The 25698-nt window shown below is 34.3% G+C and overlaps 3 protein-coding genes across 3 annotated transcripts; 2 read left to right on the top strand and 1 right to left on the bottom strand.

The window, feature by feature from the left end:
* The first annotated feature begins 2438 nt into the window (after positions 1-2438).
* LOC141591825 (protein DEHYDRATION-INDUCED 19 homolog 3-like) lies at positions 2439-7539 on the top strand. Its single transcript, XM_074412306.1, has 5 exons — positions 2439-2793; positions 2962-3104; positions 4372-4450; positions 5307-5568; positions 7118-7539. Exons 1-5 carry the CDS (start codon positions 2736-2738, stop codon positions 7221-7223), a joined length of 648 nt encoding a protein of 215 aa, XP_074268407.1. The 5' UTR covers positions 2439-2735; the 3' UTR covers positions 7224-7539.
* A 2934-nt stretch (positions 7540-10473) lies between these two features.
* Positions 10474-11708, bottom strand: LOC141590913 (major strawberry allergen Fra a 1-3-like). Its single transcript, XM_074411426.1, has 2 exons — positions 11372-11708; positions 10474-11036 (listed from the first exon to the last, which is right to left on the bottom strand). Exons 1-2 carry the CDS (start codon positions 11559-11561, stop codon positions 10741-10743), a joined length of 486 nt encoding a protein of 161 aa, XP_074267527.1. The 5' UTR covers positions 11562-11708; the 3' UTR covers positions 10474-10740.
* An 8296-nt stretch (positions 11709-20004) lies between these two features.
* On the top strand, positions 20005-25508 carry LOC141590912 (uncharacterized). The gene is made up of 11 exons (XM_074411425.1): positions 20005-20102; positions 20937-21070; positions 21153-21236; positions 21586-21719; positions 21869-21966; positions 22868-22956; positions 23037-23151; positions 23506-23654; positions 23745-23815; positions 24953-25067; positions 25232-25508. The coding sequence occupies exons 2-11, from the start codon at positions 20942-20944 to the stop codon at positions 25397-25399; spliced, it is 1152 nt and encodes a 383-aa protein (XP_074267526.1). The 5' UTR covers positions 20005-20102; positions 20937-20941; the 3' UTR covers positions 25400-25508.
* Positions 25509-25698: the final 190 nt, after the last annotated feature.

Below are 25698 nucleotides of genomic sequence, written 5' to 3'. Positions count from 1 at the left end.
TATGTTAATTATTTAACATACAAAAATATAATATAAGTAGGTTATGAATAATTCAAGTTAGATTCCACAATATATACTATTGCATAATTCTTTCGATTTAATTTAATGCATATCAATACTATATATTAATTTCAGAAACCAAGAGACTTAGCTTTAATGTAATTAAAGAAAGTTATACAAATTAATTATACTATATAGTTTTAAATCACTAGCACCGTGTGATGGACCCGATTAAGGGATTTCAATGCAAATATTATATAGTTTGGGTTAAAATGAAATTATGTGGAACAGTGGAAGCTTGGTAATTTTCCTAAACATTTGTAAGAAACTAAAACATGGTCAATTTCTTTAAAATAAAATAATTAATTAACATGGTGAATTCCCTTAAAATAAAATAATTAATTAAGATGGACAATTTCTAAAAGAAAGAAGATGCTTAGTAATTTTCCTAAATATTTATAGAAGACTAGAAGATGGTCAATTTTCTTAAAATAAAATAATTAATTAGTATTAAATAATTAATTAGTAGGTTATAAATAATTCAAGTTAGATTCCATAATATATAATATTGCGTAATTGTTTTGATTTGATTTAATGCATATATGTTATATATTTATATAAATATATAATCCGCTTAAAATTGCATGCTTAAGTAGTAAAAGTAATAGTTTCGTCAGTAAAGAAAAGAATTGTAGTAACATTGGATATAATTATATGATAGTAATCACTCATTTGAATAGTAAAAGTAACAATATTATCAGCGAGATTAGTGAAAATGGTAGAAATAACAACAGGAGTAGTGAAATAATCAATATTAATGCGGCAATCGTGAAAGTAACAATAATTACGGCGGGAGTAGTGAAATTATCAATATTAATGCGATAGTAGTGACAGTAACAATAATTACGGCGGGAGTAGTGAAAGTAACAATGATTACGGGCAAGTAGTGAAATGTTATTACTATTGTTTCATTAATAAGTGTAAAATATTAATGGCGGGAGTAGTGAATTGGTCTCAAATTTTATTTCATCGTAATTTTAGGATATGTCATAGAAAAATAATTAATGATAAATTTATGGGTTATGCAATTTTAAGTAATTTTATTTAATGAAAAAAATTAATGGTAAGTAGAGGTAGCCCGGGCGAAGCCGGGCACCAATACTAGTATAATGTAAACATCAAACGCTTATAACGTTTTTTTTTTTTGCATTATAAATAAGCTAATTACCCCGTTGCAACGCACGGGCATTCAAACTAGTCTGTCTATTATTTAATAGTTTTAGACAAAATAAAGCCCTCTGACATAAAATTTGCGAATTTCTTGTGAGAACACACAAATCCTTAATTTTGACTATTCATCACATCAATACTATATATTAAATCCAGAAACCAAGGGACTTCCATGTAATTAAAGAAAGTTATACAAATTAATTATACTATATAGTTTTAAATCACTAGCACCGTGTGATGGACCCGATTAAGGGATCTCAATGCAAATATTATATAGTTTGGGTTAAAAGTTAATTATATAGAAGGTTGCTAATTTTCCTAAACATGATTAATTAAGATGATCAATTTCAAGGAGATTAAAAGAAAGAAGATGCTTGGTAATTTTCCTAAATATTTATAGAAGACTAGAAGATGGTCAATTTTCTTAAAATAAAATAATTAGTTAGTATAAATATGCACACTTATGATATTAATTATTATCATCATAAAATTATATATTAAATTTAAAATCTATGCAATTTTATTAAACAATATCATTTTTTAGATGTATAGAGATGTTAATTATTTAACATACAAAAATATAATAAGTAGGTTATAAATAATTCAAGTTAGATTCCATAATATATAATATTGCATAATTCTTTCGATTAATTTCGTCAATAAAGAAAAGAATTGTAGTAACATTGGATATGGTTATATGATAGTAATCATTTATTTGAATAATAAAAGTAACAATATTATCAACGAGATTAGTTAGAGTGGTAGAAACAACGAGAGTAGTGAAATAATCAATATTAATGCGGCAATAGTGAAAGTAACAATAATTACGGCGGGAGTAGATCAATATTAATGCGGTAGTAGTGACAGTAAAAATAATTACGGCGGGAGTAGTGAAAGTAACAATGATTACGGGCAAGTAGTGAAATGTTATTACTATTGTTTCATTAATAAGAGTAAAATATTAATAGTGGGAGTAGTGAATTTGTCTCAAAATTTATTTCATCGTAATTTTAGGATATGTTATAAAAAATATATTAATAATAAATTTATGGGTTATGCAACTTTAAGTAATTTTATTTAATGAAAAAAAAATTAATGGTAAGTAGAGGTAGCCCGGGCGAAGCCGGGCACCAATACTAGTCAACACTATTTGAGAGTACAACTTGAGTCATATTTTTGGGTTTGGGATGATTAGTTGACTTGAAGGCTATTTATGAGAACACAAAATTTAAAGGCCAGGGTCCCCATGCAATTTTTTCCCCCAAATCCCTATCCTTGAACCCCAAGTATCCCAAATAGTTCTTCCCCTTTTATAATCTCACAACTCTTTATCTACTATTTCTTCAAATTCTCCCTCCTTAATCATCCTTCAATAATCCCAAATCTCATCACTTTTTACCCTCCAAAACTTAAATTAATCAAGAATCATCTATTTTATCAATACTAACATCTGTAATTACCGATTAATTAATACAAGATTAGTCTTGATTAACTACTGATTTGTAATGGAGAATGGTACTTGGAGGCTTGGATTATCCACATCTTCTAAGTATGATTACTCAGGTAATCTAATTTATAATTAAGTCAAGATTATATTTTGGGGTAAAAAGATCAATTCTTTGATTTGGGGTTCGTCAATTTGTCTGGTTTTTGGATGTTTTAGTTTGATGGGCAGTGTTAATTTTGTATTTTTTAAATACCCTTTTGAGTTTTGATTTGATAATGGTGCAGATGATTTTGTAGATTATGAAGAACATGATGAAGATTACGATGTCGAGGTAGATTATTCGTGCCCGTTTTGTACAGATGATTTTGACATTGTAGGATTGCTTTGTCATATTGAAGAAGAGCATTATGATGAATCTAAGAAAGGGGTATGCCATCTTTTTAATGTAATTAGCAGTATTTGATTTTGAACGTTATATATGCAATCTATTGGTTAGTGATACTACTGTTTGATTAAGTCGCTTATAATTATGGAGTATAATTTATACTCGCTCTCCGTCTCAGTCATTTGTTTACCTTTTATATTCATTGTGAGGGACTGAGTGGTGAAGATCAGGGATTGTTGTCACATACATCACAACAGGTCAGCCGTTAACCTTGATGGTTTGGATTCTTTCAGTGAAATTCATGTCCCTGTGTTCGAAATCGAGTCATGTTTACTGCAATGTTCTTGCAAGTTCAGTTTTTAAGTGTTGGAAGTCATGTTAAGCTGATGTTGAGCGTGCCATGATACCTGGTCGGTTGATCAATAGTTCCTGGTCTAGTCCTTATACATGTCGCTGGCACGATTTTGTTTCAGTTTCGAGTGTTCTTTTAGAGCGGAGGAATACTGCTATTTATTGGTTCACAGTTCTGCATGCTACTGGGATATTTGAGGTTGACTAGTTTTGAAATGAGAAACTGATGCATATGCTGTTAGCAGTTGCCTACTTGCCTTTATCTCTTCTAAAGGTTGTCTTGCCAGAAGATGTGTAACTTCTAGCCTAAGTATTTTAGACTTGGGTTGACATATTTCCAGAATAAAGATGATGGGTATGGAGCTCTCTTGCACTAGCTTGATAGTGCTGTTCATAGATCATTGTTCATTGGCAAAAATTATCTCTCTCATAAATGAAGCAGTGAATGCCGACGTTAAAATTGGCTTGACGCACTTGTGCAGGTCCTTGTTGGGGTAATATGTTTGCTTAACGATTTCTCACAGCTTTAACTTGCATTGGTCATTGGTTAATTAACAAAGTTAGGCAGTATAAATGGCCTACTATCCAGTTATATTCCGGCGTTTTGTGAAGACACTATTTTTTCTAACCCATATCGTTCAAGTTAACCGTCTTTGAATGTAAATGTTTAACCCTATGGAGTTCTCTGAGAAACTTATCTGCTACTACTAGAGTGCATTATCTTCTCAGGGTCCTCGTGATATGATCTTGTAGACAAACATGATAATCTAGGAAGTAATTGTAGCCTTGTAGGGGCTCCTTTTTAAATGCTTAATCTTATGTGTCATCTGTGGCACTAGGTGAAGCTACTCTAATTTTATGATCGAAAACCTGTGCGTACGTACTTTAGTGCCAACTATACTGTAATCTCTGTACCTTGCTATTCAAATTTTAAGTTGTGATATATTATTGTTGGCAGGTTTGTCCTGTGTGCGACACGATTGTGGGAGCAGATCTGGTGGAGCACATAGCGCTGCAACATGAAAATGTTTACAAGATATCCTTTTTGTTTGCTAGCCTAGTTTTTTCTCCTTACCGATAAGCATCCAATTTATGATTGACATGTTATACATAGGAAAAAAAAATTATGATCATGGCCTTGTTTGGTTAGTAAATTTGGTTGGAGAAATGGAGGGTCCATTCTTCGAAATATTGGAACAAAACACACAGACTCCTTTCTTCTCTCTTCCTCTCATCCCTCTGCCTCCTGCCCCTCCCTTTCCCCCACTCTTTGTTATCCAAACAAGCCTTAATTTTTCCTGGAGACAGTAGTAAGAGTGAAGGGCAGGGACGACAAGGGGATGGAGGGAAGGGAAATGGGGAACAGAGCATGTTAGAAAGGATTTTAAGATGGCTTGTTGGAGGCATAATTGGTTCTTTCCTTTTTCTCCAAACACAAGTACACAACTAATTATCCAAACAAGTGATTCTCCTCTCCTTTTCGCTCTCGATCCATCCATCCATCCACGCATGCAGACAGGGGGTTAAGTTTGCTATAAACACAATGTATATTAGATGTCTACTTTCTCCTTCAAAAAGTTATTCACAGATCATAATATTCGGTGGAATCACCATTGAGGTTTACTTTTACTCTGTAAATTTTTTTTATATTTGTCTAGAAATCACCCGTCAGATTTTAAACTTTTTCATGGACATAGCAATACTTTGCGGATTTTTTTGTTGCTAGTTGCTACCACTAAAAGCCTAATAGCTCTCGAGATTTGCTAAATGATGCAACTGCTTTTTCTTACCCCTGTTCTTACCCCCAACCCCATCACCACCTGCTGATATTTCAAAATGATCCTTGTACGTGTTTTTGAAATTAGCGACCTTTTCCTTGACCGAGAAATCACAGTGGGAGAAAGTCTATGCAAAGTGATGCTGATTCTCAGTCTACTATCGCTTTAATAAGGAAGGAGATGCTGGAGCGAAGTCTGAAATCCTTTTTAGGAAGCTCCTCATCTGTTGCTTCTTCCTCCAATGCAGCAGTTGATCAATTACTAACATCTTTTGTCTGTGGCTATCTAACACCTGCTGAGACTGAAACTGAGCCTTCTACTTCTTTGGCCGGCACATCTGTCATAGAGGAACACACGGATGAGGATTTGCTAGAAAGGTAACCCAACTATCAATTGCTGATATTGCTCCATGCATTTTATAGATGTAATAGCTATTGAATTTTTCTTTGATACCGTCATCTTATACATTGTGTTCTGTGTAGTCTGGTTTTAGGAGGAAGGTTTATTATTCATTGGTTATGGTGTATCGTGGCGCTAGGGTGATATGACATATGAAGTAGTAGTCAGTCGATGCATATGGGTCACCTCGAAGGCTGGAAAACTATCTGGTTTTCGACACATGGGTAAGGCTGCACAAATCCGAGCATGGGTGGGAATTGGGAAGCCTTTTAAGCCACTAGGGTATTGTTGTTGTGTTGGTATGCATTGTGGCCAGATCTTGATTCCGTGTGTTATGTTCTTGTTTTTATCTGGTAGAAATGTAGGAAAGCTGAAATCCCAGGTAGGTTGGTCATTTATTGCAGAATTAAGTCTATTGCGTCTAGGAGTTGCACTTAAGTTCTGAAGAACTTCTTTGGATATGTAGCCGACTAGCCTCTTCACTTCTTTATCGTGTCATGACCTAGAGACAATGGAAATATCAAAGATGTAATGGTGAAGTGCTTTATCACTGAAGTAGTGAAGTGCTTGATATGTAGTTAGAAGATCTAAAGGTTGTTCTATGCCTAGAAAGAACTAAAATTGTTATTTCTCTGCTTTTGATGGACTCTTGGAAGTTGGAATTTTAGGCAAACTTTTCTCGTATAGATATGGTGGCAATTTTTTTTTTTCTAAGTTGTGCTGGTGATATGATATTTCCATATTTCCAATGGAGCCAACGACTCATTACTCTTTGGTTCTGGATTATGATGGAGTAAAACAAAATGGCCCACTAAAGTGGCTGTGCTTCTTTCTCTTGTGAAGTAGCAGTCCTTCGATGCAGTTCTCGACGCAATTTTCATCTTGGGTCATTCGGAAACAGCCTCTTTGTGTTTCTAACACAAGGGTAAGGCTGCAATGCTGCATACATCCGACCCCCCCTTACCCGGCAATTTGCGGGAGCCATTGAGGCACTGGGGTAATGTTGTTGTTGTTGTTGTTGTTGTTGTTTGCTGGTGATATGATGGCTTAGTATAGCTGCTATGCCCCATGTTCCTCGGATTCTGTACGTGTCATACACACAGGTAGACATCACTGCTGGACTTATAGGACTCGCTGTGACTTATAACTTTTACGATACAGGGACAGTGAACGAGGATACGGGTGCGGGGATACATCTTGAAAATAGAAATTTAAGTTTGAAATATTTAAGCATTTCGAAGTGGAGTAAGGAGATATTTGAGAGAGAAGGCTCAATTAGTCAAAAAGCATACTTCATGCTTCATACACTAGTTTCTTATTCAGGTTTTGTCATCCGAGTTTCCCGTGCTGCCTTTGCCAGGGTTTTTCTTATTCTGCTGTTGGAAGGAATATAGAATGTGGGTTCTGTATAGTGACAGACCTTTCTTTTCCCATTACTTTGTGTCATACTCCGCATCATTTAGCTCTTTGTTAAGATGACTTTGTAGCAAGGATTGCAGCAAGTCTAACAATATGTATAAATGGCAGGAGCATGAAAAGCTGTGTTTTATCAGAGCAGCAGGAAGAACAAACACAAAGGAGCAAGTTTGTGCAGTCAATTCTATTGTCTACCTTTTTCGATGATGGTTTATAGTGGTCGCATTGTGTGAACTAGGCGATTCATATAAACTTGTCAAAAAAAAGGGTTTGATGATGGGTTAGAGCAGTTGGACTTGAGATCGCTGACATTTTCACAGTTTGATTTTAACAGAGGAGTGATTCGAGCGACAGCATTGTGTTGCTGCTATTTGCACCTTGGACCTCTATATGTATAGCAATAATGTTTGTTTCAGTTTACATAGTTGTGCATAGCTGTGGATCTTTCGGTGGTTGCCTTGTTTGTTGGCTGTTCACTTGCAAACACAATATACTGTAGCAAACTAGCAAGCAATTCTTTTTAATCAATAAAAAGATAGCGTATATTTTTTTTTTTTTTTTTTTTTTTGAATTCGTTAATATTATGACGGTCATTAGTTCGTTACTCAATGTTATGGCGCAACCCGCCTAACTGAAATAATGCGATAAAGGTGCTCAGTTAGGTGGGTTTTGTTGACAGTGTAAACCAACAACATTACCTTAGAGCCTCAAGGTACTCATAAGGAAGGTTGACTGTACTCTTGCGATGATGGGTGTTCCGAGGACTGTTCAAGAAGTTTTATGGTGGTATTTCTTGACTTTGGCCCCTCTTTAATCGGGCTTTATTGTGTTCATTCTGAAGCTCTACTTTGTGTCGTTTATTTTATTTTCGGGTTAATAATAATTATCAGAAACAAAATGAGATCAATGCAAATATGGCGTTATTCGGTAAACCCAACATGTTAGGTGAAATTAGAAGATTTGGCTTAAATAATAGTTTGACCAATCAATTAACTAATTTCACGTGTTTGGTTAATGACATATTCAGATAGCATATTTGCTATCTTGGTCGGAATCTACTATTTTTGAATTAGCAGCATATTGGAATAACATATTCATTTTGTAAGGAAAAATGGTAGATTTGTCATATAATCTGCTAATTACCAAACACGTATTCTTGATTCTGCTAATTTAATTTGATGGTCAAACTTGCTACTAAAATCTGCGTACCGTGTTTTGCTTATGCTATCTGCTATCGTAAATCTGCTTATGTCGTTTGCCGAACACGACCTATAACATAACAAACTAAAAGAAAATAAACACTCCATTTTATTTAATTTTCGATATCTTTGATCACATCAAAGGTGTAAACACTCCATTTTATTTAATTTTCGATATCTTTGATCACATCAAAGATGTTACATTATTTTTTACAGTAATAATAATAATAATTCTCCTATACTAAAAGAATAAGTCACCAAGAAAAATCTCCAGCTCAAATTTCACATCTTGGGTTTGGGCCTTTATTGGCTAATCATTTTACAAAATCATTATGTAAATTAGGCCCATAAGTCAACGTGTTTAAGACATTACAGATTTTGCTATGAATAAAGCTGAGGATTGTGAATGAGGTATTGTTGACCAATATCAAACATCTCCTTGATGGTTACTTTGCCAGCCACAATATCCTCGTCCTTGATCACATAATCATCCTTACCATGAAAGTGCACCACCATCGTGTAGTGCGTCGTCCCGTCATCAACCGCCTCGAATTTGATCTCATACACCGCGCTTTCCAACGTGTCACGTAGTACCCCTCCCTCAATGGTGGTGTACCTTATGTAGAACTTACTTGCATCAATCTCATCCACTCGGTTTATTGCATATTTGAAAGGTCTCCCTATATAAAAGCATCATTTATTACCGTATCATTTAATTACCTGATGGCCGTCTGAAATGAGACCTACTGATGAAATTAATCGAGTGAAATAGAGAGAGTAATAAATTAGTAGAACGGATAATACTAACCGTCAGGGAAATTAAGTCGTTTGAGGGATCCAACAGTGCCGGAACAACCTTGAAGAGTATCTACACTCTTAATGAAACCAGGAAGAGCTTTAGGCATGAAATTATGGTCATCAACCCAGAAAGCCTGGAACAACCGGGCCGGGGCGATTGGACTGGTGTAATCTGCCATTACGTGTGTGAAAACACCCATGATTTTGATTATTTTCTTAAAAGGAAAAAACAAAGAAGCAAATGACTCATGAGATGTGTCTAAAGGAGCTATAGTGTTGTTCACCTAATATATTCGAGTCTTCCCTTGTTCGACCTTTGTTCATGGGAATGAAGCAAACTTCTTGGTTTACTGTGTACCTCTCATCTGTAGCGAGGGGATTACTCATTGTCATTGTTATCCACGGTGGACACCTTGATTTGTTTTAAAAAAATAATAATGAGTCTATTTCTTCATGCATGGTCTTCTGATTTATTTTTGATTTTTTATTCACTAATCAGTTTTATGACTATCTAGTAGTCATGAAATAATTAACACTGAGCAGTCTTTATTGAATTGAATGGCTTGGGCTTCTTCTAGATGGTCTATGATTAGTAAAAAGAGTGCAATTGGTCTTTCTTGTAACGGGTTACCATTTGTGGCGGATATTTTGTGAGATAAAATGGTAATAAAATGGGTTAGTGGAGAAAGGGGACCACATAAATAGTGTTGCAGAGAGGGAAAAAGTGGGCATTTTATGAGGTAAAATGGTATTCGTCACTCCAAAGTGACGGATATATCATGTCTACAATGAGAATTTGTGAAAAGAGTGAGTATCCTCTTCATTTCTTATCATTTTTCTCTTATACGGAGTAACTTTCATCTAATATCGGAGTATATTAATTATTTCCTCTACATTAACATCATTTATTATTAGTAAAATTGTTACCGTTAACCGATTTAGTTACTGTTTTGTCTTAGCTTAGGGTATTAATTAGTAATATAAGTGCATTTGACCATATGAGTCCAATGTCAATTGTATGAGAACCTTTGTTACAAGCTGCCAAAAAAAAAACTATTATGGGATGGAATCTCAACCATTGAAAAGTAATGGAAATGTCTGAATTAATTTCTAAAGGCAAAGCGACAAATTTTGAAAGAGTAATGGTGATTGAGACGGGAAATGATGATAAAAAGTAGATAAATTATGTAAAATGTGACATTAATTACGATCCAAGTGAAACCGTTTTTTACCATAAATTTGTTCAATAGTTAATGAGTAATGTGTCCGTAAGCTACTTTCTGAAACTCATTTCTTATTTGACACGGAGTAGTATTAAATACTATATAGGTGAGCATATAGTTAAAATTCATTATACTCGGTCCTTAATATTAATCAAGAAGTTGCTTGTACTTATATTTTACTCCTTACGTTCTAATCATTTATTTACCTTAAAATAGAGAAACAACATGATGAAAAGAAACACAACACTAAAGCAATCCCACATCTTATTATTTTGATAGTCGATCATTTTGATCAATGACGAAGTAAAAAAGGCAAAGCATCAAACAAATAAACACACCAACATTCAATGGTGAAGCTAGGTAGCTAACAGAGTAACAGGGACGTTCACCCCTAAATTTTAATTATAACTTTTGACCTTTTTCTAGTTTACTTTATTTTATTACTAGTCCGTTCCCTAATTACAAATAATATATATAGACGGGCTCACGGAGTATATATATATATACTTGAAGTTTATGCGTAAAGTTGAGGGTTTGCAATGAGATGAGCTTCGACAGCCTTGAACATCTTTTTAACAGCATCTTGACCAACACCAATTTCCTCTTCGGTTTTGACAGCATCTCCCTTGGTATGGTAGTGTGCTATCACCTTGTAATGGGTCCCGTCCCCGGCCGGCTCGTAAGTCGTCTCATACACTGCACATTCCAAATTGTCGCCAAGTACATCGCCCTCGAAGGTCGTGTACTTGATATAGAACTTACTTGTGTCTATCTCGTCTGTTCTGTTTTTCAAGTATGTGTATGGTCTCCCTGCATATTCAAAAAAATGTTTATATAGTTACTCTGTAATAATTACTCCCTCTTATTCACCAGATTCTTTACGTTTTTCTTTATATAAATACTTTATCTTTATTTCCACTTCGCTTCAAATCCCGTCAGCCTTCCCCATAACCAACAAAAAGTTACAGAGTGCTGGTTAGTACTCCCTCCGTTTTTTTATATATAATGTTTTGCATTTTTGAGGTAAGCGAAAAGATATAAAAACGCTACCATTAAAATCTTTACAAAAAGCTCTTTCATATGAGTATACATATAATAATATTTAGTCGATGTTAAAGAGAGATTGAAAAGAGAAAAGGCGCTACCTTCGGGTAAGTTGATTTGTTTAACACATCCAACAGAAGCAGGATCACCTTGAAGAACCTCAATACTTTGAACAAAATAAGGAACAACTTTAGGTATCAGATTATGGTTATCAGTCGATAGTGCCTTGAACAATCGACCCGGGCTGACCGGGCTCGTGATGTCTGCCATTGTGTACGTGAAGACACCCATTTATTTGTTTTCTGTAGGATTGATTTTTTTTTTTTTGGCAGCTTATTAAGGATTGATGAAGATGATGTAGTAGTTTGCTAGTGAATTGAAAATGAATGTAGACTTGGGTTTAGTATTTAAAGCTACTAGTCTAGGCGACGGGGACATCTGTATTGGGACGATGGTTTAATATTGAGATTAAGATTACGCATCTGAGGTATATTGTAGTTTTTGAGTATATACATGTTTTTTCTGAGCATATTACCATTTATAAATATAGTTTTTAAGTAATATTATATTTTTTAAGTGTAATGTTTTTGGTAAATGTGTTCAAAAACTTTATATTAAAGCAGAACTCAAATTTTTTAAAATAAAACTGAAAAAATAAACAATAAGAGGCACTACCTTATATGTATAGTCTATGAACTATTTAATATTGTTATGATTTTGTATATATAAGACGGTTTTATAATAATAGTATTACATAATTGGTCTAGCACAGTAAGCAAATCATAAATCATTTATTTATGATAGTATAGGGACACAAATACTATCCTACAACCAGTTGTATGATAGTATTGTACAACCGTTTTAAAGTTAGTTGTTGAGCTCATACACAAAGTTGTTGAGTTATCTTACAAATTATTAAGCTATTTTACGAAGTTATTGAACTTAATAATTATTCTGTGAAGCTCAATAACTTTGTATCATAACTCGATAAATTTGTTAGTAGGCTCGATAACTTTATAACAAAGTTCAACTACATTGAATAAGTTATATATGTAACTAGTTGTATAATACATTAACTGGTATAGGGATAATTATTGACGATAAAATGTATAGATGATAATTGAGTTACTACAATTTTGAAAAGTAGCAGCGTTCTTTCAATTATTGTAGAGTGTCATTAAAATTGAGCTAGCAGCCATTGCTGAATGATTGTCATGGAGTTCTAGATGGTCAGTATGTATATTAATTTTTTGGATTGCTATAATTATAATTAAATGCAAACGGTGTATAGATAAAGACTATATATGTCATATGAGTGTAAGGATGAAGTGTGATGGACGGTAGGGATGATCTTATGAGTTCGGTGACATTGGACTAATTGTCTTTATTCGTATGTTTGGGACTTTGACTACAAAGGGGTTGCAAAGGAATGACCAATTGACGACATAGAGAAAACAACAAAAATCAAAAGTTACGATATAAGCTCAAAAAGTAATCTGAAAAATTCGAATACAATTTATTAACTTCAAATTAAAATACATCACATACATATTCCTTTTTTCCGAATAAGTTCATTTTACATCGCTATATAAATGACTCTTTAATTGATTAAACACTCATTTATTTTAATCTAAAAAAAAAAGAATCATTATATACATAGTACAACACACTTACACAATAATTAGGGTTTATTGATAATATAAGTAGGTAAAACTTTAGAAACACCAATTTTATATATAAAAAGTAGGGCTGAGCAAAAAAATCCGATTATTCAAACCGATCCGAATTCGATCCAAATTTTCTGATATTCGATCCGAAAGTTAAGCTTGGATCGGATATCAGATCCAAAATCTTTGGTTTTAGTTCGGATATGGATATTAGAATTAAAATATTTGAATATCCGATCCGATCCAAAACTATATTTTTCTAGTATAATTTTGAGAAAATACAATTTTATCTGATACAACGATTTAATTAAAATTTAAAATATTAAAGAAATATGTAAGTGATACTTTGTACTAATCTTTTATTCACAAGACCATATATGCATAATTGTTTTCATAATAAAAAGAGTTAGCTTAAGTGTTAAGAGCTTTTTTACTCCAATTATAAAGCTGAAAATTCGATTCTTACCCGCGATATAGTGTGCTCATTTTTTTTTTTTTTAAAGTGTGTTCATAATTTATTGCTTGATCATATCTCTCAGGTCAAAATCAACATTCACAAATGATGCTTGCTTCTTCCAAGCATGCGTGAAATATTCACAAACAATATTCAATCAATGCTTGTAATAAAATCCCACGCCTAAATCAATTTGTAAACTTTAAATTTTAGCGAAATATATATAAAGGAAAGTATAAATAGATTAATAATAAGAGAGTCCAATAAACTTTTATAAATACATTATTATATGTGTTATCTTTGAAATGGAAAGTAATCCGCCAATCCGAGTCTTACGCCTACAAACTAGAATAAGCTGTAGTTCAGGTTGCCCAAAGCAAATCCTTAAGGCACTCAATAGAATTTCAGGTAATCTACTCCTAATTCACTATATTTCTATCTATCAATTAGACTTGTGTGAAGCGATTTACAAAAAAATTAGTAAAACGGTTCAAACCAATAGAAAAGCTCGTCCTTATTTATAAAAGTAGTTATTAAAGCACCTATTTACAATATGCTTGTGTAAAGGTCACTTATGCCTTACACAAGCATTTGCGGCGTTATGTCAATATTGGTTTAGAATAAGATTATGTTAACATGACCAATATTTACCGATAATAATGATAAATAATCACTAATGAATTAGTATGTAGGGCCGGAAAATGTAACAAAATGATTTGTGAGGTAGTACATTAACCGGAGTTGAAATAAATAATTTGGTGAGTTGCAAGACATTAACTTGTTATTAACGGGAGTGAGATCATCTCTTAACACTAATGTTTGATGTATTGTATATATTATTATTATAAGAACTTTATATTAATGTGAGTGAGATCTTCTCTTAATAAGTCTACTGATTAAATGTCATTTTTTTAATGTGAAAAGGAATATCATCAAAACCTAAAATCAACTTGGAAAAGCAACAAATTAAAATTTTTGGGTATTTTCAAGATGTGGAAGTTATTAAAGCCATTGAAAAAACTGGGAGAAAAGTGACCGTTAAATCCGTTCGTGAAATTCCAGCAATTACATCAGTAACTATAACTAATCCACCTCCACAACCACGTGAGCTACCCTCAGATTTGGGGCCAATGGAGCCAACGCAATCTCTTCAACCTCCAATTATAACAACAATACAAGACGAAAATGTTCTAAACTAGCTACTGAACCCGTGTCAGCACGAACGATCTTCAAAATTACATTATAAATAATATTTATATTTGTATATATGATAATGCAATTTTAATAACCATAATTTTTTTATATATATAAACTCATTGATCTGCATTTAGTCGAATGTCATTTTATTGAATTAATCTCTTTAATATAAAAATGGTCATTGATTTTTCATATACAACTTATTCTATTTCATATACAATTTTATTTTCCAACACTACTTTTTAATTGTTTCATCCCACCCCTTCGTTCGCATCCTCTTCAATCTAAGCCACCCCATGTCCTTATTGTGCCTTTCTTTCTCGTCACACCTCTTTTTCTACTCGACCCGACCCACCACAGCCATGTCCCTTTCCCTCTCGCACCACCACATCGCCCATGTGCCATTCGCCCTCCACCCATCACCACTCTCTCGCGTCACCCCCTCCCTCCTAACCCATAACCACCGCCTCACACCACCCTACCACATCCCTTATGACCCAACAACCACCACCCCAATCCATAAACTCTGATATCACAAATTTAATTAACAAACAATAATTTTGAGAATAATTTATTGCTTGATCATATCTCTCATGTCAAAATTAACCCCCTCCATTCTAGTATAATTTTGAGAAAAATGCAATTTTATCTGATACAACAATTTAATTAAAAATTAAAATATTAGAGAAATATGTAGGTGATACTCTGTACTAATCTTTTATTCACAAGACCATATATGCATAATTGTTTTCATAATAAAAAGAGTTAGCTTAAGTGCTCATAGCTTTTTTACTCCAATTGTGAAACTGGAAATTCGATTCTTACCCACGATATAGTGCGCTCATTTAAAAAAAATGTTTTCGTAATTTATTGCTTGATCATATCTCTCAGGTCAAAATCAACATTCATAAATGATGCTTGCTTCTTCCATGCATGCGTGAAATATTCACATGCAATATTCAATAAATGCTTGTAATAAAATCCCCCGCCTAAATCAATTTGTAAATTTTAAATTTTAGCGAAATATATATAAAGGAAGTATAAATAGATTAATAATAATATAGTCCAAGAAACTTTTATAATATTACATTATTATATGTGTTATCTTTGAAATGCAAAGTAATTCGCCAATCCGAGTCTTACGCCTACAAACTAGAATAAGTTGTAGTTCAGGTTGCCCAAAGCAAATCCTTAAGGCACTCAATAGAGTTTCAGGTAATCTACAAGTAATTCACTATATTTCTATCTATCAATTAGACTTGTGTGAAACGATTTACAAAAAAAATAGTAAAACGGTTCAAACCAATAGAAAAGCTCGTCCTTAATTATAAAAGTAGTTATTAAAGAACCTATTTACAATATGCTTGTGTGAAGGTTACTTATGCCTTACACAAGCATTTGCAGCATTATGTCAAAATTGGTTTAGAATAAGATTATGTTAACATGACCAATATTTACCGATAATAATGATAAATAATCACTATTGAATTAGTATGTACGGCCGGAAAATGTAACAAAATGATTTGTCACGTAGTACATTAACGGGAGTTGAAATAAATAATCTGGCGAGTTGTAAGACAATAACTTGTTATTAACTGGAGTAAGATCATCTCTTAACAAATTTACTGACTAATGTTTAATGTATCGTATATATTATTATTATTATTATTATTATTATTATTATTATTATTATTATTATTATTATTATTATTATTATAAGAACTTTATATTAAAGTGAGTAGTGAGATCTTCTCTTAATAAAACTGCCGATTAAATGTTTTTTTTATGTGAAAAGGAATATCATCAAAGCCTGAAATCAACTTGGAAAAGCAGGAAATTACAATTTCTGGGCATTTTCAAGATGTGGAAGTTATTAAAGCCATTGAAAAAACTGGAAGAAAAGTGACTGTTAAATCCGTTCCTGAAATTCCAGCAACTACATCAGTAGCTATAACTAATCCACCTCCACAACCACCTGAGCTACCCTCATATTTGGGGCCAACGCAATCTCTTCAGACCGCAATTATAACAGCAATACAAGACCAAAATGTTCAAAATTCTTCTGCAAATCAACCCAACACAACACCACATACTGAATCTAATGGAGCGCAACAACGATTTGACGGAGTTAAGGCGTCTGGAGGGAAGAAGAAAAAAGAAAAGATTCTTATGCCTCAACGGGATGAACCTACCCGACCCGTCACGGAGGCCAATCATATCCAACAACATGTACCCATCCCGGATTCTTCTACGAGTCTACCTGCACCAGGAAATGAATCCGGTAATTCCCAACATCATGAACCTAATGGGTTTGTTATCGGGGCAACTCCACATGAGAATGTACCTTTCTATTTAAACTCGGATTTGTCTATGAGTCAACCTAACATGGCCCCACAACTTGAACTCCGTGGAGATCAACAACATGAAGTAACCCAAGGTTTTTCTGAGGTTCATCGAGTCCAAAAATATGGATCCACATTACCGGTTAATGAGTCATCTTGTCTAGACCCGGATTCCTCTAGTGGTCAATCAAATATGGCTCAGCAAGTTGAACTTCATCAGCCCTGCCAAGTCGAACAAAATACGTCTGATCCACAAAGTTCTCGTATGAGTCAACCGAACATAGTCCCACAAAATGAACTTCATACAGCCCAAGCACCTTACCAAGTCCAACAACATGAATCCACTCCACAGGCTAGTGTATCTTCCCCTTTAAACATGGATTCCCCTTATCCTAACAAGGCGTTAAAAAAGAAAAAGAAACTTCCTAAAAATCAACAACCCGAAACCACCCAATCTGTTTGTGAGCTAAACCAAGTCCAACATGTGACAACTTCGTGTTCTAATGTGCCTTCAAATTTAAGTTCGGATTCATCGATGAGTCAACCCAACATTGCCCCACAAATTGAAAAACATGTAGGTAAAAAAAGTGAAACCGTCCAACCCGTTTCTAGCTTCCACCATGTCCAACAACATGTGACCACTTCGCGTTCTAATGGTCCTCATCAAGCCCAACAAAGTGTACCTTCCACTTCAAGCCCAAATTCTTGTACAAATCAACCAAGCATGGCCCAACAAAATGAAGAGAAGAGTATGTCTAACCTTAAAGAAATTCACACAATGCGAAACGAGGTCAACATTGACCTTGTAGAGCCAAATTCCAGTACTACCCCTCGCGTACAAAATGAGGCTCAAGTTAGAAATCAACAAGTTGAGAGAACATTACCGAGGCACGCTAAACTGTTATTGACGATTAGAAAGGTGGTCATAATAATCCTAATCTTAATTGTACTCATGATTGCACTTTTTGGAATTTGGTTGATAGTATTTCGTTCTGGGGATCCCAGGGATTAGATTGTTTTACGCTTTATCTAAAGATATCCTCTTTGTCTTAATCATTTGTTTATTTTTTATTATTTGTGATGATTATTTTAATAAAGATACATAAAAAATTGTTGTGAACGAGGGAATAGGTAATACGAGTATTGTTATATAGGTGGAAATGCAAATTACCGGAGACTTAAATGGAGGTATCATCTTCTCTACGGGTTCAGAATTCCGCTTTATGCCTCCATTAAAACAATGGTCCAATGCCATCAGAATTCAAACAACTATGCTTGAAATCTTTCTTAGCAAATATCTAAAGTCAAATCCATATAATAATAATTTTTAATCAAAAAGAAAAAAAAAATATAAGCTATAATGCCACTTTCATTTACCTTAGCTTGATTTTTATTCGTCGGGTGGGTAAAGCCATAAGAATTTGTTAGGAAACTAAAGTCAATTTCTCATCGGCATTAGAAACAACTATCCCTAAGTAACCCCGTAAAAGTAAAAAACAAAAAGCAATAGTAATATGCGATGGTATTTAGGATCAAATCTAAGGCGAAACTATCCAAGTCGAGAACCTTTAATTATAGCCCACCAATATTAAACCTTATAAACCCAACAATATTAAACCCCATATGAAATGAACAATTGGTCGGTAATAACCTTAGATCGGGGGTTAAAAGATGCAAAGATTTCATCCAGGAAATGCGTAACTCAGTCAAACTAGAGCACATCTAGCGAAAATTAAATCGAGCTGCCGATAGGCTTGCCAATCGTGGAGTAGTTAATTCCAGATTTCCGGCATAAATCCTACGTTGTTAGACTATCCTTCTATGAAATTACGGATTATTTAACAAGAAGACATTCTTTTTTTTTTAGTACAAATGAGAAGCTAGGCCCCGAAGATTAAATATTTATTATTACACGGGGAATAGTGACCCCAAATATATATATATTCTCTCGAAAGATGGAACGCAACTCATTAAGAGGAATACCTAAGAATGTTGGAATGGTGCTGGCATTTACTCCCCGATTAGCTAATCCGTTGCTCTATTGGCCTCCCTATAAGTATGTTCCAATTTAATCGTCCAGAAATCATCTCGAATTAAATCTTGGCACCTCTTGACGATAAATTTTATACTATTGCTCAGCAGCTGAGTTTCCTTCATAATATTAATACAAGGAGAGTTGTCCATGTGTATGATAAACTTTCGTATCCCAAGTGTTTTTGCCCGTTTCAAGCCAGTAAGAAGGGCTAGCAGCTCCGCTTTCATTGACGTACATATTCCACAAGAAAAATAGAATGCATTAATGAAGTTACCAGTTTCATCGCGAACATTTCCTCCACCTCCTACTAAACTCGGATTTCCTTTGGATGCCCCATCTGTATTGAGTAGTATCCAACCATGAGGTGGTACAAGAAGACATTCTTGGGGTGGCTATTACCCGTACAATAGCTAATTAGTTCTCGTTGTTCACCCCTTTTATGTAGGGGTGAGGAAAATCAGATATCGGATACGGTTTTGGAAATCGTATCAGATATACGGTTTTTTAAATCTCCCTTTTTAGTATCCTTATCCTATACGGTTTTTCCGTATACACGGAAACCGTATATCCGGTTTTTACGTATATCCGGTATTCTGTTTTCAGCCTCATTTATGTAAGTTAATATATTTTTTTTTTCTTTTCTGGGTGTGATTGTTGGTTTTTTTAACAACTTAAAATGTTTTAAAAAGTTATAAGAGCAAATAACTTATAAAGTTTAATACTAATAAGGTTTAACCACCAACATATTAGATATTTTTTTATTTATGTATATATTTTAATATTTTATTCTAGAAAAAGGGCAACCGTATCGGATACCGTATATCCGGTTTCATATTTTGTCGATCCTTATTCGATACGGTTTTTAAAGAACCGTATGGAATATCCGTAAATTCGTATCGGATATCCAAAAATCCGTATAATTAAATTCGTATAACGTATCTACAGATACGTATAACAAAACCGTATCGTATAATTTTACTAAGCCCGTCTACCCAAAAAGAAATTAAACCTTATAAAACCACTTATTAACGGTCGAGAATCTTAGTTAAACCCTATAAACCCACCATTAAAGGAAGCCATAGTCATACACAGTTGCCCTCTACAAACCTTCAATTGCCAAATTTTCCGCTTCAAAAGGTTTAAACTTTTCTTCAATCAACCATATTTGTACTTAATTTGTGATTCTTGTTTTTTCTATTGTGTTTCAATTTACTGTTTTGTAATTTCATAGATTATTTATACTCCCTCGCTCCAATCATTTGTTTATTCTTCGTGAGAGGTATTTTAATCGGGTAAACAGATGATCGGGACGAAGGTAGTATAACAGTATCATTTGTTTTACGACACAATTGCGCTTCTTTATTGAAAATTGTGTATCTTTGCTCTTAATTTGTGACTTGTAATTGTATATGTTTGATAATATGCATTGTTCTTTCAACAATTTGCTGCTTCTTTTTTCGGGTTTTCCTACGATGTACCACTGTGTTGTTACGATTTCTAAGATTTACTTTGAAAATTACAGTATAGTACAAGATAGATAGTTCTTCAAATAACCAAAATGTTCAAATTTCGCTCTTTTAATTGTTATGTTTAGGTGTTTTTATTTGATAATTCATCAATATTATGTGGAACCCTTAAAAAACCCGAATTATGATAACATTGGGTATTTTCGTAGCCAGCCTTCGAGTTAAAGGTATATCAGATAATAATCAAAATTTGAAGGAAATGTTAGAATTCAAAAAAAACGCAAGGGTATACGGTAGAAAATCCCTTGTTCTTTTGGGTTTGAAACTTTGAATTACCATGTTTATTCACATAGGCTTAGAGTTTTGAAGAAAACGAATCGTATTCTAATTGCTTCCTTTTTCATTGATTCATTGGGTTCTTATCAATTATAAGTATGTGCAGAAAGTTTAATCTGAGGTTGAATTTCTTTTAATTATTCCTTGTAAATTGTAATGTGTATTTAAGGCAAGATGCGCATTGAAGATTTTGATGAAGAAGAAGAAGAAGAAGTTCTTGTTACTCTAGGGTTGGTTCAAGTACCTCAAAATAACGGAGCACTTGTGCGCCAAGTGTTTCCTAGCAAGGCTGGGGGTGTTCCAGTATGTGTAACCCAAACTACATGTTTTTACATGATATTCATATAGGTCTCCTTTTTTAGACTGTGAATGAACACACTCGCAGGCTTGGTTGGATCCCGATAATCTTCCTACTGGAAAAGCATGTTGCTGTGATCTATGTGGGGAACCTCTTCAGTTCTTACTTCAGGTCTACATCTCTTCCTTAACTATCGTGTTTATGTCCGAGTTTACTCCTCACTTTTTTGAAGTTTTAAGGCACTATTTTCGCGATTATTTATCATACACGCGAGAAAGGAAATATTAAATAAGTTTAGAGATGGCCAGAGGGAGTACAGAAGTTTAAGACAATCTTATAGTCATGTTGACTCTTTTTATTCAACACAGAAGGTCCATTCATTGAAACAATGTTTATAGTCAAATTTCACACTTGTGTGCTTATAATCAATTTTGCCATTTGGTAGGGGATTTGTGTGGTAGTTTTTGTTTGATTGCAAATCTGCAGTCAGAATGTACTGACTGCATTTGTACAAGTGCAGGTTTACGGTCCCATCTCAGAGAAAGAATCCGCATTCCATCGAACATTATTCGTGTTCATGTGCCTATCTATGGCATGCCTTCTTAGAGATCAACATGAACAATGGAAGCGTGGACCGGAAATCCCATCTAGAAGGTACTTCTGATTTGTCCAAGTTTTTTGGTGTTATGTTTTATTTGCATTTTTCCCTTTCATTTATTAAAATTTAAAACTAATCTACTGCGTGACTTTAGCCTCACCGTTAAAATTTTGTATTTGACATTAAGCATTATTCCTGTTTCCAGTGTAAAGGTTTTCCGCTGTCAACTCCCCCTCGCTAATGTCTTTTACAAATGCGAGCCACCTAGATATGACGGATCTGATATGCCTTTAGGGATTGGAGGTATATGGTACATTGATTACCCTCGTATTCTTGATAATTCACCTTTAAATGTTGGAACATTACTCACAACTTTTTTTTGCGCTTTGTTGTTATGGACAGCAATAATGTGCAGAACTGTCAAATTTCTGAACGCTTGAACTTTTGTCAAGTTGTTAATTCTTAAACAGTGAAGTTATTGGGTGTGAGCTCTTTAGATTATTTTGATAGCTTGAGCGAGTATGGAACTCTCAATAAAAGCTATAGAGGCTCTTCCTAGCCAAATAATTACCTGCCTTTCTTAATTCTAATGTTATTGAACAACAAAGAGAATAAAGGATGGAATATCTCTGTTTTTCCATAAATTCTTAAATACAGCAATTAAGGGCATGATTTGAACTTAAAATTCATGAGTCGCTCCGAGGCCTTAGGTGTGGGTGCAGGTGCACAGATCAAGCACGTGTGGCACACTGTTTTTTTGCGAAAAACACTTATATTTCCAAATTAAAATTTTGTGCAACAATACCCTTTTCGTATTTTGAAGATGGGTAACATGTAAATCTTGGTGTAATGGCAAAGGGAACAGCATAATAAAAGAATTTGAAGACAACATGGAAATTGTGTAACAGTATGTCTCGTGAATTACGCCTTTTTGCAAAAGGCAACCCCGTAAGACGCCCCAAGACTTTTCAACTCATGCCACAGGGACCCTTACGCTTAAACGCTTCAAAGACTCTTTTTTAAACTAAGGATAATATGGGATATTTCTAAGGAAATTCAGCGAACTATGTTAATGGAGGAGGTCTAAATAGAAAAGTGGATTACTAGGTGTTTTGACAGAGTTATGCTTATTGTAGTCGGAGTGCTTTTTTATTTGTTCATTTATAAAAACCACTAATTGTTGCTTGCTTTTGATATATCTCAGCCCCACTTTGTGCATGGTGTGGAACATGGAAGGGAGATAAAATTTGCAGTAGCTGCAAAATAACTCGTTACTGCTCTGAGAAACACCAGGCACTTGCAATGTGATTTCTTGTGGTATTAGGTAAATTTTGATAAAACTGTGTTTTAATATCTCCGCTTTATTATTGTAGGCGATGCACTGGCGTGAGGGCCATAGACTCGAATGTCGACATCTAAACGCTTCTGTTCAGTCACCTGATAAAAACACCGTTGCTGGTGGTTCCTCTTCAAATGACATGCCCCAAGGTCCTTTATATAATACTATCTCCGTCTTTTTATATATGACATTTTCGGTTTTTTTGCTTTTAATCTAACAAAAAAAAGTACTTTAGAGGTAAATTTTCAAAAATAAATCAATAGGTTTGCTGTGAAAACGCTTTTGTAAGGTCATACATTTCATGATATGTACTAGTTTATTTTGAGAAGGATTAAAAGATTCGAGTGGTTGTCTCAAAAAGTGAGAATGGCGTGTATAATAGAAACAAAGGGACTAATACCAATGAAATAATCAATGCTGATGGTTCCTCTTCAATAGCGTTGTTTTTATATACTATTTGACTGTCTATTATCTCTTATAAGCGTCATATTGATCATCAACAGCTGCAAGCATAACTCTGTGGCCTGAGTATAAGATTCTAGAAGAGTTTGAAAGCGATTTTCCCATTGCTGATGTCGATGAGAAAAATAATCTAGTGGTGGCACCCCGAGAAATGGACGAAACCTCCAAGTCGATGTTGGACATGTTTGGAGTATGGTTATTGCTTATTTAGGCTTTAAAACTTCCAAGTGACGTTTGTCTGTCTGTGCTTCAAGTTTGTTTTCTTCTGTTTTTAAAACAGGGTGATGACGACAAAAAGAGTTGGGCAATATTTCAGGAGCGTCTTGCTAGGGCTCCTGAACAAGTCTTGAGGTAACATGTTTTTTTTCTTTTTTTTTTCTTGTGGAGTTGCCTGCTTTTATTAGTTTTAGTTCATGCAGTTTTGATTTTCACCTTGGTAAATAATTGTGCCATTTTAATGATTATTCCAGTTCCATGGCTGTACGCTTGTAACAGCCTCTTTAGTTTATGGTACTTCAATGGGCTTCGTCTCAATCTTCTCATCTTATTGACAGGCAACCTAACTTTCTAGACTGACCATTTCAGTATTTTTTCAACTAGTTTTATTATAGGCTAAAAGTTTAACTGCACCGCAAAGGAGTGCAGGCATCTTGCTGTCATTTTGCTTTATTCCACCATAATCCATAACCAATGAATAGTGAGTAACAAAAGAACACGAATCAGAATTTCCTCCATTCCCATCTGAAAATTAACCAAAAGCTATTCCAGTTCATGGGTTTCTGTATTCGCACTCCTGAATTGTTGAACATATGGCTCGGATAATCCAAATACACACTCCATGCCTTTGCCATGGACTCGCTCTAAAAAAATGACGCGTGAAGTTTTCTACCATAATGGCTTGACCTCAGTGTCAAAACCTTGTTAATCTGTCCTTAGTAAAGATTGTATGGAAAATTACTAGTCATGCCAGTAACTCTTTTCTTGTTTTGGTCATGAACGCCTCCACCGGTATCTTACTCGTTGGACTATTCTTAGATTGTCGAAAGGAACTTTTATTCAGTAGTGCAGGCTAGAAATAATGGCCTGCAAAGTATTTGATCCTCTTATGATTGATCGTGGTAAGGAATTGTACTCTCTACACTGCATATTTGAATTGACCAATGTATGGAGTAATTTTTTTCTGTTCGGATTTCTGTTTTGTATGAGAAACTAGAAAAATAAATAAAAACCTGTTTATAGAAATGTTGAAATAAATTGTCTGAACAAATTTGGCGACTTTGCATTGTTCATTTCAATGACACAACAGTCCTTCCGACTCAAAACACTTTCATTTTAGGTCAAAGGTTAATTTTTTTTTTTTTTTTTTTTTTTTTTTGGAGGAAGAAACGTCTAAATTTTATTTTTTCGTAAAAGCTTGCTATAACAATTGCTTGTACAGCAAACAAGTGTTGAGCTATAACAATTGCTTCTCTTTCTCATTTGGAGCAGATATTCAAGGGATGAAGGAGCTCAACCTCTGTGGCCAACATCGAATGGTCGACCATCGAGGGCTGATATCCCCAAGTGCTCTTACTGTAAAGGTGCAATGAATTTTGAGTTTCAGGTATGTAATATATAGCGATATTTTGTATAGTTCCTACCTCGACACTTCACTTAGGCTGCATGTCGCATATGGCATTCTGGCGCGACATTACAACACTGAACACTTCATTTAAGTCAATAGTTTCGTACAATATATTCGTAAATGTGACGTAATCACACTGACAGATACTGCCTCAACTACTGTACTACTTTGGCGTGAGGAACGACGTGGACTCCTTAGACTGGGCTACCATAGTGGTGTATACTTGTGCAGACTCGTGTGATGCAAGTGTTTCTTATAAACAGGAGTTTGCTTGGGTCCAACTCAACTCCCAAACTACCAGTCTTCCTTGATTTATTATCTCCCTTGCCTATTCTTGGAGCTCGGTTCTGTTTTTCATTTGTGTTTTCTGCGGTTTTACTTTCTTGATTAATTGTTTTTTCATAGGAGTATTTAAGCGAATTCTTCTGGCACTGCAGTACTGCACACCTAATATGTAAAAATTTACTTCACATTTCGTTCCCATCTAATCCACAGTTAGTCGAATTGATGAAGAAAGATGATTTTTGGCGGGTTGAGCTTCTGATCTGAAGCGCAAATGAATCGGAAAGGATATAGACATTATATTACAAATCGGAAAATTGGGCTAAGC

The sequence above is a fragment of the Silene latifolia genome, chromosome 7, assembly GCF_048544455.1.
Source record: "Silene latifolia isolate original U9 population chromosome 7, ASM4854445v1, whole genome shotgun sequence".
In the NCBI taxonomy this organism is placed as follows: domain Eukaryota; kingdom Viridiplantae; phylum Streptophyta; class Magnoliopsida; order Caryophyllales; family Caryophyllaceae; genus Silene; species Silene latifolia.
The sequence above is the reverse complement of the archived record's forward strand: the minus strand, read 5'-3'. Positions and strand labels throughout refer to the sequence as shown.